The 14,256-nt window shown below is 35.5% G+C and overlaps 1 protein-coding gene across 1 annotated transcript; it reads left to right on the top strand.

Annotated features, from left to right (window-relative positions):
* Positions 1-3,097: 3,097 nt before the first annotated feature.
* On the top strand, positions 3,098-14,125 carry LOC135225237 (cubilin-like). Its single transcript, XM_064264567.1, has 11 exons — positions 3,098-3,307; positions 5,316-5,357; positions 5,529-5,570; positions 5,756-5,797; positions 6,258-6,290; positions 7,307-7,378; positions 7,624-7,698; positions 7,923-8,039; positions 8,905-9,024; positions 10,342-10,505; positions 13,796-14,125. The coding sequence occupies exons 1-10, from the start codon at positions 3,127-3,129 to the stop codon at positions 10,500-10,502; spliced, it is 885 nt and encodes a 294-aa protein (XP_064120637.1). The 5' UTR covers positions 3,098-3,126; the 3' UTR covers positions 10,503-10,505; positions 13,796-14,125.
* Positions 14,126-14,256: the final 131 nt, after the last annotated feature.

The raw sequence follows: 14,256 nt of genomic DNA, 5'->3' as shown, positions 1-14,256 counted from the left end.
AGACTACAATTCTTAAAATTATATAGTCTAGAAAGGAGAAGAGAACGCTACATGATAATTCAGGCATGGAAACAGATAGAAGGAATAGCAGAAAATATCATGGAACTAAAAATATCAGAAAGAGCAAGCAGAGGTAGATTAATAATGCCCAAAACTATACCAGGAAAAATAAGGAAAGCACACAGGACATTAATCCACTACGCACCAGCATCGATAATGCAGCGTCTATTCAATGCGTTGCCAGCTCATCTGAGGAATATATCAGGAGTGAGCGTAGATGTGTTTAAGAATAAGCTCGACAAATATCTAAACTGCATCCCAGACCATCCAAGATTGGAAGATGCAAAATATACCGGAAGATGTACTAGCAACTCTCTGGTAGACATTAGAGGTGCCTCACACTGAGGGACCTGGGGCAACCCGAACAAGATGTAAGGTCTGTAAGGTCTGTAAGGTAAGGAGGCAGGATGCAACCCGTAACCCCACACTATAAATACCACCCAGTCGAATTGGAGGACTGTGATAGAGAAAAAAAAAGAAAAAAAAAGAAAAAAGAAAAAAAATAATGAGGCTATATTTACATTTAGCAGCATGTGCAAACAAGAACTGATATAAAAGAGATGGATAAATTATGAGACACGTAATAATCAGTGCCAAGAGAGAGAGAGAGAAAAGAGACAGAAACCTTTCTTTGAATATCAAGTGAATCAATCTGAAAGGGTCATGAGGAATCCAGATCTCAAAAGTCAAAAGGTCAATTGGATTCTTCCGTGATTTCCTGATATAATCAAATCTTGTTTGTTGAGGGATAACTGAATTGAAAATAATTCGAGAGGTACCACTGGTCTCCTTTCTCGGAGGTTACCAGCTTGCAACTCTCTCTCTCTCTCTCTCTCTCTCTCCTCTCTCTCTCTCTCTCTCTCTGTGTTGGATGTTAAAGGATATATTTACAGATATTAGATCAGCTTACAATGCAATGTTATAAATTTAGTCATGAATCCAACAAGTATTTTTGTTTCTCTCTCTCTCTCTCTCTCTCTCTCTCTCTCTCTCTCTCTCTCTCTCTCTATATATATATATATATATATATATATATATATATATATATATATATATATATATATATAGGTATAAGCCACGTTCGTGGAACTGCTGAGTAAAGGACGCTGAACGTCTAAAGATCTTGCAGACCCTCCATTGTTTATTTTTCCTTCCTGGCTTATACCTTTATTATGGATTTATCACGTTCCAAACTTTTGTGATTCAGTTATACATATACACACACACACACACATATATATATATATATATATATATATATATATATATATATATATATATATATGTGTGTGTGTGTGTGTGTGTGTGTGTGTGTGTATGTGTGTGTGAGACAGCTGCACTGACGTGCCTTCTGGTGTCCCCCCAGAGATTCAGGAACCGACTGGAGTCAAGGGTAAAACCCAAAAAACCTTCTGTTTATCTTCTTCAGAGAGAGTTCTTGGAAAAGGCCGAGGTCAAAGCTGCCCCTCCCCAACCCGACACCCCTCCCCCCCATATCTGGTGCCTATGTACGAGTGGCCCATTGCTGAAAATAATCTCTGTGCACTCGTACACACACACACACACACACTCACACAAGCACGCACAAACAGCACATGACAGGCACACGAGGATAACCAGGGGCAAAAGAAAGCAAGAGATGAATTAATGCTACTGATTTTTGCTTTCATTTATGAGGAAGAAGATGAAGAAGAAGAAGTCTTGGAGATTCGGCCTCCTCGCGATTCTCTCTCTCTCTCTCTCTCTCGATAGTCCTCCATATTGACACAGTGGTTGGCTATTAATAGCACAGGAGGTGTTGTTACTCAGAGAATTTCATTATTTAGAGTATGTGTATCAGTGCGTGCATACACACAAATGTACTGTGGCGTATGTATGTATATGTATGTATGTAGTATGTATGCAAGCATACATACATGAATCAAAAGTAGAACAAAGCTCATCCAAACATCAGCCGAGGATGCCCTGATTATCGCGTCGCCTCATCGCAAGAGAAGAAGAAGAAGATCCTTCTGGTGATGATCTCACACGTATGACACATGAATCGCCTCTTGCGTCTCTCTCTCGGCTCCTCTTCTTCTTCTCCTTCTTCTTCTTCTTCTTCTTCTTCTTCTAATATATCAAACGTCACCTTTTCTTATCTCAGTCTGGCTTTTTAAAGACTATGAATGAGAGGAGAGAGAGAGAGAGAGAGAGAGAGAGAGAGAGAGATTAACAATAAGAAGAGTTAAGTTCAACACGAAATTTGATTCCTTTTGGTTAATGGATGGATGCAGACTCCTCGCCAATGCTGCCATAAATGGAAGAAGATGACAGAAAATAAAGATAAAGATGAGAAGAAGAAGAAGAAGAAGAAAGGGTAAACAGACAGACAGACTGCAGGAGAGAATCAGGGCAACATTGACTGATTGATTGACTGATGCGATGCACAACAACCACAATAATAAGTCAACTGGTTGTTATTAATAATAAATAATGACAAGATATTAAATCTTCTTCTTCTCCTATTTAGCATTTTTAGAGAAAATTCTGACTTCATTGCCAAATCTAATGGAATCTGAGTGATAGTTAATGTTCGGATTTGCTCTTCATAAAATAATCAATAATAAAGCTCTCTCTCTCTATCTCTCTCTCTCAACATATGAGAGGGTGAGAAATCTACGAAAAATGTCTCAAAACTTGGTATGTGAAAGAAAGCATTTCCTGTAGAAACTAAAAATGTCCTCAACTACTTCATTATCAACTCTGCTTCCCTTGTTTTCATACGTATTGACATTTCTATCAAATAAAATGCATCTCTCTTCATTTTCCTTTATCCCTCAAAATCGAGAAGCAACGAAGCAGCTGCCTCACAAGTGGCACTCGGGAAGTCCTCCTATCAGGCCCCCGTCGAGTGCTTGTTTATAAAGCTCTTCTTAATTATTTGGCCTTAATGACGCAACTGGCTACTATCCTTGAACAGTGGATTAAGTCACTATCTGGCTGATGCGTCCTCTTGAGAACTGGGTATATAAAGGCCCAGGGCTGCAAGGGAAAGCCAATCACTGGGTCTCATCTGTGGGAGAAATGGCGAGAGAAATTTTTGTACTCATCTTCCTCCTGACAGTAGGGAATTTAGCCCACTGTCAGGAATGGGAGAATCTTCTCTTCATCAAGATGGAAGTATTACTGGAGAAGCAGGAGGCAGCCTTAGTGAAGCAAGAAGCAGCCTTAGTGAAGCAAGAAGCAGCCTTGAGCCAGCTGAAGGGTAATGCAGCCATTCATGCTCCAGTTTTCATTTTTTTGTGACACTTATTCTCGACATAGTTATATCTTTATTTTCTTTCTTTTCAGGTAAAATAATCCATTCATGGTTTTTATTCACTTTCACATTCACCTATCTCACCTCCCAACCTCCTCCAGGGTGTGTCAGTTGCCATTTGTTCAGGCCCATTTTCCTTTTGGGCTCCATTCGCCTTCCTTTGCAGAAGGTGCGTCTGGAAAGGGTCCTTAGAGAGATCAGTCTGGTTCTTCATTTGTGCAGGAAATGTCTTCTCCTGGATCTGAGCTCTTACATCTCTCTCTCTCTCTCTCTCTCTCTCTCTCTCTCTCTCTCTCTCTCTCTCTCTCTCTTCTTGTTAAGTGAAGGGCGAGTTGTGGAAGACTTGGATTTCCCTGCCTGGTGGACTGGCTCCACCATAGCATCTTGCTTACTTCTGGGAAGTTTTCTTTGATTGATTTTTGGTGTCATTACAGTTTTTTGTTGGCATACAATCTACTTCTGTGTGTGTAATGAACTTGATTCCTTGTTGATTATATGCTAACTATTTATTTTTACATTACAATTGTGGCTCCTTTTTTGTCAATAACTCTATTAATATGAAACTAATCTCTATCTTTCACCCTCAGAGTCATACTTGCAAGCATGATCTGGAACTAAGACTAATAGATTGTCCTTAGCTTCAGGACTTGCCTGCCTCTCCTTTGGTTACAGACACAGCACAGCTCAAGCACAGAGGCGTGTGGTTGTTTGCTGCAGGACAAGGCTTCGTCTTCATTAGCAAGAGAATAGTGAATATGATTATCAGTTTTGCAGGGAATCCTATATCTGACAAACCATGGTTGTGCTAAGTGCTCTTGTTTACATGGCAGGTCAGCCCTGGAGCTTTATTCTCTGACGTCTTCAGCTGACAAAAGTGTCTGCTCAGATGTCTAATAATGTCCTGGGTCTCATCATAGATGGTGTTCCAGCCATCTAAGAGGACCAGTCTGTGGTGTAGCTAGTAAGGGTAACCTTCGCTGGAAAGAAGAGCATATTTTGCACCAGGTTCCTGCTCTATTTTTCTGTTTGTTTAGGCGACACTTTACTGAATAGTCATGATCGTCATACAATACTTGGTGTTGCCTTCGACTCATAGTGTCCTTTCCCACAGGAGCTATAAAGCTATTCATCTCCTACTGCCAGAAAACAAAGGTTTTGTTCATTAGGCTACTTCAGGTCTTTCTTTTCTGCTACTGCCTATATCTCTTCTCCTTCGTGTCTTGGCGTCTGCAACCATAAAGCTTAGCATTGTTTGTTAGGTTTTCTACACCTACAGAAATGACATTATCAGTGGCATCTGTTTCAGATCTTCATCTCACCTGCTTTTGCAATACTTTTCCTGTCTTAGTGTCTGAAGCCTGTCAAGATCTTCAGCATGTACAAAGATTACTGGAAGATGCAGTTTCATTTTCCACAGGAGCCAGTGTGTGAGAGCTACTCGCTCTGCAGAACTTCCACATTCACAGTCTTTCGTACTGTCACGTTGCCTCACGTCCCAGTACCAGGAGCCTTCTGTTGTTCCTTGCAGTGTCAAGCCATGAACTGGTCTTCATGGCAGTTTTTGTTTTGCTGATTTCTGTTACTTTAAAAGAAGTTGGCATATTTGTCAAGCAAACTTACTACCTTTGCTTTCTGTTGAAGTTTTAATAGATTTCAGTTTCTATACCTTTGCTGTTTTCGATTTTCTTCAGTGGTGGGTAGTTTCCCCTCGTCCCTTACACAAGTGAACTGCAGGTGAAGAGAAAAGCCCAAGTCAGCCCCGACCCCTTTTGATCTGTTCCTCACTAGAAATCTGTAATGAATGCAGAAGAACCTTTGTACACTCTCCAGCATCTCTCTCTCTCTCTCTCTCTCTCTCTCTCTCTCTCTCTCTCTCTCTCTCTCTCTCTCTCTCTCTCTTTTTTTTTTAAAAGATAAAGACAAGCTTTTTTAGAGCAATGACTTATCTTTCCAGGAATGCAGGCGAAACAGGAACAGGTCGAAGGCAAACTTCACGGTAATTCTTATATAATATTTTGCTTCCAAATGTTGATATTCTGCTACATGACAAACTCCTATACTTGATGAGTCTCTCTCTCTCATAGAATGAGTCAAGTTACTGTGAATGTGACATTAATGTTTCAGGAAGAAAGACTAATGATCTCCAAACAATGACTGATTTTTTCAGAAATCCAGGAGAAACAAGAACACGTCGAAGGCAAACTTCAAGGTAATTCTTATATATTTTGCTTCCAACTGTTTATGTTCTGCTACATGACAAATTCTTATACTTCATGAGTCACTCTGCCTCATAGAATGAGTCAGGGAGTTGCTGTTATGAAAGTGAGGAACCTTGTGTTTTATAAAGGAAGAAAGACTAATGACCCCCAAACAATCAATTCTTTCTGTTTCCAGAAATGCAGGAGAAACTTCGACACGTCGAAATTAATCTTCAAGGTAATGGCTATGTCATTTTTTCCAAGTTTGTGTTTTACTAAAGAGCAAAGTTCTTTACTTAAAACGTAAAGTAAAATAAATCAGGTTTGTGTCAGCTTGATGCTTATTAGGCGAGATGTTATCTAAAAAGAATTCCTGAGGAGAGGTCACATAGAAAGTCAACTTTGACACATTTTTCTTGAATCCCGTGTCCTTTGATGATGAAGAAGACCATTTCTCTTTCCACATTTCCATCATGAACTGGAACACGTGAAAGGTATTCTCCACCCCCTGCGGTTTTTCCTTTTCTCTCTTTTTTTTTTTATCCTGCAAATAAGCAAAACTGAGTCTTTTTTGAGTGAATTTTTTAAATAACTACCAAAAAATCATGATAAAATTCCTTTAGAGACGAGAATGACAATATTTAGGATTGGTGATGGAATCGAAGTTTATGAGACCTTTGGTGTTTTCTTCTCTCTAGGTGCAGTGAACAGCAACCAGGACTCCTTGCAAAGTAAGTGCATTGATTCACTGCATATTCAGGCAAGGTATTGTAAAGACATAAGAATAAACAACAACAACAATATTCTCTTAGGAATTTCTAGACCCTCTAAAGCCAATACTTCCGCTCTGTCATTCCTTATGTATACTATATATATATATATATATATATATATATATATAATATATATATATTAATATATATATATATATATATATGTATATATAAATAAAGATAAATGCCACGAAGGAAAAATAAACGAAGGAGGTCTGCAAGATCTTTCGACTTTAAAAGTCCTTTACAGAGCAGATGCTGTATCTGCTCAGTAAAGGACTTTTAAGTCGAAAGATCTTGCAGACCTTCTTCGTTTATTTTTCCTTCGTGGCATTTATCTTTATTTATGGATTTATCACGTTCCTAACTTTCGTGATTCAGTTATACTATATATATATATATATATATATATATATATATATATATATATATATATATATATATATATATACACACATACATATATATATATACATATATATATATATATATATATATATATATACACATACATATATATATACATATATATATATATATATATATATATATATATATATATATATACATATACATATATATACATACATACATATATATATATATATATATACTATACATATATATACATACATACATATATATATATATATATATATATATATATATATATATATATATATCTATATATATATATATATATATATATATATATATATATATATATATATATATATATATATATATATATATATATATACATATATATATATATATATATATATATATATATATATATATATATATATATATATATATATATATATATATATATACATCACACACACACACACACACACATATATATATATAATATATATATATATATATATATATATATATATATATATATATATATATATGTATATATATAGTGTACGCTCTTGATCTCAAGTACCTCCTGCATTTTCCAGGGATCCAGCAGGAAATCAAAGGTTGCCTTGGAAGGGAGGACTTGGAACACTTCAAAAACATATCATCAGAAGGTACGTTTTTCATCTGAAAGAGACTTGATGCAGTTCTTAATCTATGATTTACTGTTTTTGTAATATATTTTGTAATATGTCATTATTAAATATAAATGTTACTTAGATTCATATTTGCTAATTAAGCAATATAGTAAAGGACTTTGATATGACTAAGACTTATTACAAGTAAAAGTATGACTAGGATTCAAAGTGCAAAATAAGAGTTCCATGTAGGAGTTCATGAAATGATCTTTCCTTTCCAGTACAACAAGATCTGGAATCTTCCCTTCACCAGGAAATATCTGGAGTCATCTCTATGTTGGAGACTGGAGGAATAGGTCAGTCATACTTATGCTTGAGAGAGATTTATAAAATTATTGCTTATATATTTCTGTAGACGGGAATTCAGTTGCACTGAAATGTTTCTATCCTGATCCACTAAACAAAGGAATCCATTCTGGAGAGTTTATCTATCAGTCATTTACTCATCATTTTATGTGAGTTTTATCTTGAGGAATATGTGGAATGACCGCTCTCTAACTACAATATCACTTTTCCCCAGATGAGTGCTCAGAGGGAAGCCACAACTGCACTGATTATGAAGCTTGTACAGACAAGTTTGTGCTCTTTACATGCACATGCTTGTCCGGTTTTGCACGGGATGGTTCGCGCTGTGAAGGTGAGAGAGAAAAATTCTCATTGTAGTGTTCTTCTCTTCGACTGTTCTTCTCCTACATGTTGCATAAATCAGAAGAAATTATCATTTTACTCAAAAGACATTTTTTTCCTCACTGTTCTTTTTAGTTTTTTTTTTTTTTTTTTTTTTTTTTGGCTGAAGAGAAGAATCAATATAATTACATTTCCCTTTGTTATAGTAACAGTCACGTTGAACCAGCTTTCTTCCCTTATAATTCCACTTCACAAGGAATATGGAGGAAGTTTTGAGAAATGTTTCGAGTCTGCCTCTAACAAGAACAATCCTGAGTTTGAGGTCGTTTTGATTGACTGCCTTCCTGGAGGCCAACAGATGCAAAACTTTGAGACAGCGTCTTTTCTTTTGTATGTCTCGTTTTCATACTTTTGTCTCACTCCATAATAACCACAAAAGCAAGATAAATGAGGCTTCCGATTGTTGAGTCATGCACATTGCTTCAGTCTCCTGTGGGTCTTTCTCCCTTCAAAGTTCACCCTTGTCCACCTGATGACCTTCTTGAAGGAAATGGAAGGTCTTTCTATAATAGGATCAAACAGATAGAATTCCAAGTCACCATTTCAACTGCCTTTCCTGTCCTTCTTTAATATACAAATTATATCTGATTTCATGACGGGTTTGGTTTCGTAATCATCTGTTATACGTATTTAAGGGTTTAATTGTTTTTATCCAGCGTCATAACAAATTTCAAGTCCCTATGTATGTTTTAGAAATAAGTACAAGTACTCTTTGTCTCCTGAAAGGACTTCAGCTTTCCTCCCTCTGAACAAAAGAAAGGGACATTCCACAAGTTCTCTTTCGTCAAAACTATTAATCATTGCCTTCCAAACAGACGTCGACGAGTGCGCCCAAGGGAAGGACGAGTGCAGCCCTCTGGCAACATGCAGGAACTCTGTTGGGAGTTACAGCTGCTCCTGCAACCCACCTTCCGAGGGAGATGGACGAACCTGTGGTAAGGAAAGATCAGATGTACCTTAGTGTGTTAGTGATTTACCTAAGTAATCAAATGCTGTGTCTGACTGAGTGAAGTGTTTTATAGATCAGTGAAGATTTTATGCAGATGTTATAAGCAAAGGAAAGTCAGAACAGAAAGTTTCATTATCTTAAAGGCCACAGACTTTTATATTTATTGACTCGCAACATTGTTACTGTTCCTCTTCTTCTTTATTCTAATCTTTTACGCTGTTATCAATTTCCTCTTTTGATCTGTGTTCATCTTGGGTTCTTCTTTCTGTGGAATTTCCACATTCAAATTGTGACTACAGTGTGGGAGGGAGACCCTTGCTGGATAGGTAGGTGTCCTTGCCTGTCTCTCCTCGAGACAGCTTCCTTCACTCCACAGGGACCCTTGTCAAGTCTCTTTTCTCCATAAATGACAGACGTGGACGAATGCGCCCAAGGGAAGGACGAGTGCAGCCCCCTGGCAACATGCAGGAACTCAGTCGGGAGTTACAGCTGCTCCTGCAACCCACCTTCCGAGGGAGATGGGCGATACTGTTCCTGCCCTTCTGGATTTGCACAGAAGGGTTCGAATTGTGAAGGTGAAACAGATTACATAACTTTGCTTGATCCCTATATTTGATATTCTAAAAACCGTTTTTTTTAGTATCCACTGGTCCTATAAAGGGATTTTTTAGACTTCCCTAAAGATAATATGTATATAGAAAAAATATATATATATGTCTATATATATATATATATATATGTCTCTCTCTCTATATATATATATTTATATATATTATTTATATATATATATATATATATATATATATATAATATATATATATATATATATATATATAATATAGAGAGAGAGAGAGAGAGAGAGAGAGAGAGAGAGAGAGAGAGAGAGACATATATATATATATATATATATATATATATATAACCGACAGACGTGGACGAGTGCACCCAATGGGAAGGCGAGGCCGAGTGCAGCCCCCAGGCGACCTGCAGTAACTCCAATCGGGAGTTACAGCTGCTCCTGCAACCCACCTTTCGAGGGAGATGGACGAACCTGTGGTAAGGGAAGACGAACCTTTGTCTCTCTTTCTGAGCCTTTTTCCTTCAGAATCAAAATCTGCGAACAAAGTCGGCAGAAAAGAGCTGATTGCTTCAGTTCACTTTCTTATATCATCATCCACTTTCTTATCTCTTATATAAATCAGTTCATCAAAGATCGACGTTGACGTCATTCGGGGTCATTTTGGCTCTTGTGTATATAACCCTCCTCATTCCTGCAGCCTCCTCCTCTTCCTTGTCCTTCCAGAGCTCTCGTGCAAAAACGTCGAGGGTCTGGGATGCGTGAAGTTAGTGGATGAATGGAAGACCTTTGAGGATATGAACGCCACCTGCACGAGGCAGGTGGCCGTCTCCTGCAGAACCTATCCTCTGAACATGTACAGGAAGGTTGACGGGCTTTTGGTATAAATCGTAAGTTACTTCCTTACTTAATCTAACTAATAATACTTATCAACAGAAGGGAGAGAGAGAGAGAGGGGGGGGGGGGGGGGGGGGGGGAATTTTTTAATGTGTTTCTGCTACAGACAAACATACATTTATAGACATACTTTCATACATGCAAATTGCTAACAATTAGCATTTATTCCAACGTAAAAAAATACATATGTATGTGTTATGTATGTTTATGTATTGTATATATGCTTACAGGATGTAATACGACGATGCAAATATTTCGGGAAATTAGAGGAAAGTGATTCTAAGCAGAAAATGTTCAGCAAAGATAAGCATTTGAATTCAAGGCTTTGTTTGAGGTGGTGCAGGGCGGGGTTTTTGGGGAATTTTAAACTAACCATTCAGGCTAGAAAGGGAAGGGAGGGTAGGGAGGGAGGGAGAGAGGAGGCCCTTTAACAGGAGGTTGGGGTGACCTGGGATATGGGGAGGGGGTGGATGGGAAGCAGATGCATTGATCGTTTTAATTGTTGATTATTTTTCTTGCAAGTCGTCTTACTTTAATGATTAGCTCAGAGCGGGATACCATACATACATACAAATACATACATACATATATGTATATATATATATATATATATATATATATATATATATATATATATATATATATATATATATTATGAGCTTTTTCCTTATTTATGGATTATCTATCATATGAATAGATTTCTTTGTTAGATGATGATTTTCTGACTATATATATATATATATATATATATATATATATATATATATATATATATATATATATAAATATATATATATATATATGTATATATATATATATATATATTATATATATATATATATATATATGATATATATTCATCTTATATGTTTGTTACTTTGTAATGCATATCAACCTCTCTTTAACTGTATGAAATGGTGTAAAATTGTTTGCAATATTTTCAGATTCCTTACTTAGATCAGAGTTAGTATGTTCTAATAATGTATGTTCAGATTTCGCATACATAATTTAAAAGTTGAGATAACGTAGGATGTGAGAGAGAAAAAGGAATAGCATTGTCTTTTCGAAGCATTGTCTTTTCGAAGCTTGTGGCTGCGTGGTTTCAATTTTTTTCTTTTTTTTGTAAACAATTTTGCAATGCTCTGAATTTGTTTAAGACTTGTCTCTTTGCCAAGTAATCATGTGGAAGGTTTGCACCATCTTTCGCAAGAATACGTCTGATGCCTTTCATTTCATATAAGTAGTAAGAGATGTTTTTGTATTGAAAACTATCTAATATTACTAGTACATTAACTCTTATATTTCTGAATTTGTCAAAAGAGAATTTGCAGACTCGTATGTAGCTTTAATTTTGAAATGGAAAGTTTGTGACGTCACTCAAGGAAATGACGAAACTTAATTTTGTTCGAGAAGATTCTATAATCATTTCTTTTACTTTAAAAGACTTTTATTGTATTAAATCGTGTAATAATAAATGTTAGTTGTGATGTAATCCCACTTTCTTTTCTACTTATTGTTTTGAAAGAGAATTTTTATGATATTAGCTGAACTTCGGGTCCAAAACGATTTGAACCCATCAGGCCTTTATGTCTCGCCCATAGAAGAGAGAGAGAGAGAGAGAGAGAGAGAGAGAGAGAGAGAGAGACTCATTCAGAACTTTGAATTCGGGACGTAATGAGATCATCTCCCTCTCTCCCTCTCTCTCCCGCACCAATTTTTATTTCACATTAACGTAATGATTTTATACTTAGTGATTGGTCACTCGTAAATTTTAGATTTCGTGTTTCTTAGAGTTATTTAGTATTACTTAGTGCTTATTGTGGAATCTGAGCAAACATTGTACAAGTGTGTGGCGGCGCCCTTTTTTTTTTAAATATTGTGTTATTATTGTTTGTTTATGGTGAAATTTTGGAGCTAGCTGTGGCAGAAACAATTGGTACCAAGGTAATGTGTTATTAGAAGGTTTATTAGTTGCAACTAAAATTTACAGTGGTTTGGTGAAACAATTTCATTTTTTACACATTGCAAATTTTCATGTTCTGTGTTTATTTCTTTTGAAGTGATATTTTTTGCATTTATCCATTTTTTCTTATTGAAGTGATTTTTTGTGCATTTATCCATTTTTCTTATTGAAGTATGTTTGGTTTTATATTCTGTGTGATTAATACTTTCTTTTTGCAATTGCGGTATTTTCCACATTTTTCTTTGTTTTCATTCGCATTCACAATTCGATTAACTTAATTGCTTTCATTAATTAATCGTTGCATATTTAATTTAATTTAGCACTTGTGAATTAATTTGCTTTTACTTAGAATTCTATTTAAGTTTAGTGATGTTTAGCAATTGTGCATTAATTCCCAAATTTTAGTTATTACCCAACACTTTTGAATTTTGATTGAATTAATTAATTTTCTTGATTTTTGTGATAAATTGTGAATTAATTCCCAAATTTTAGTTATTACCTAACAATTTTGAATTTCGATTGAATTAATTAATTTTCTTGATTTTTGTGATAAATTAATTTTAATTCAATTTCACTTAATAATTAATTAAAGAATTAATTAAATTTTGTGATGTTTTCAAGCAACAGTAAATTTCCCTAAGATTGTGAATTCACTTATAAATTTTTAGTTTGATAATAAATTTCGTATTCAAAATTTTTATAAGGGTTTTCTTTTTCACCAGTATATTTAATTTTGTTTAGGTTGAAACTTAGAGTGGTAATTGAGCTATTTTCCTTCAATTTAATTTAAGTGAGTTAAAACCAGGGAAGTACTTAGACTTTTGAAATCAGGGAAATACTTAGACTTTTAAAGTTGTTGATAGAGTGATGCCCTTTAATTAATTTAAATATATACAAGATTAAGTAACACCTGTTTTAATGAACTTAGTCTGATTTTTCTGTAATACTGGTAAGTTGTTTAAGGGATCACTGTTGCCTTTAGAGCATTCAGTCGTTTAGTACCTGTGATGAAGGTTCAGGTGTCTGGCTGTGGTGAAGTAATAGTAGTTAATTATTGGTAATTGTAGTAACCAGATACTTGGCACTTCGTCACTATATTATATTATATATATATATATATTATATATATAAATATTTTATTAAATATATATATATAATATATATCTATATATATATATATATATAATAAATATATATGATATATATATATATATATATATATAAAATCTTCATTTACTTTCATAGTCCTGAATATTTTGATTCACTGACTCAGTTTTCTTGATTCTGATGATCGTTTTCTTCATTTCTCGACTTTCAAAGACTGGTGGAGATGGATAGGAGTGCATGAAGGTAAGTGGCTGGAGAGCGGACTCCCTCTACCAGAGGAGCTTTGGAAGCAAGGTTCCCTGGGATCAGACCCTTCCAAGAGGACGGGGCTTTGTGGCTACATTTATTTGGATCGTTCTTCTAATTCGTACCAAAAGTGAGCCAAGAAGGTTGTTCAGAGACGAATCCAGGTTTCTGCCACTTAATAATCCAACAAAAGTAGTAATCAACAAGCGGTTGATTTTCTGTGTGAGACTCAGGAGGAGGAGGAGGAGGAGGAGGAGGGAGGAGGACTTTTCCTTTCCTTCCTTCCTTCCTTCCTTCCTTCCTCCCTTCCTTTCCATCCTCTCAGGTAATGATATGGTTTTGATGAGGATGAGAATTATATTGTTATCATTATGTTATTATTACAATAATATTCATTCATTTAGATTCTGGCTGACTACTGACTCAGT

Source organism: Macrobrachium nipponense, chromosome 13, assembly GCF_015104395.2.
Source record: "Macrobrachium nipponense isolate FS-2020 chromosome 13, ASM1510439v2, whole genome shotgun sequence".
Classification (NCBI taxonomy): Eukaryota; Metazoa; Arthropoda; class Malacostraca; order Decapoda; family Palaemonidae; genus Macrobrachium; species Macrobrachium nipponense.
Note: the sequence above shows the minus strand (reverse complement) of the source record. Positions and strands in the feature narration are given on the sequence as shown.

What these genes read in the sequence shown, in the direction of transcription:
- LOC135225237 (XM_064264567.1), top strand. Translation starts at nt 3,127, where the DNA reads ATGGCGAGAGAAATTTTTGTACTCATCTTCCTCCTGACAGTAGGGAAT. An exon ending in AGCCTTGAGCCAGCTGAAGG is followed by an intron (nt 3,308 to 5,315) that starts GTAATGCAGCCA and finishes TTATCTTTCCAG; the next exon opens with GAATGCAGGCGAAACAGGAA. An exon ending in CAACCAGGACTCCTTGCAAA is followed by an intron (nt 6,291 to 7,306) that starts GTAAGTGCATTG and finishes TGCATTTTCCAG; the next exon opens with GGATCCAGCAGGAAATCAAA.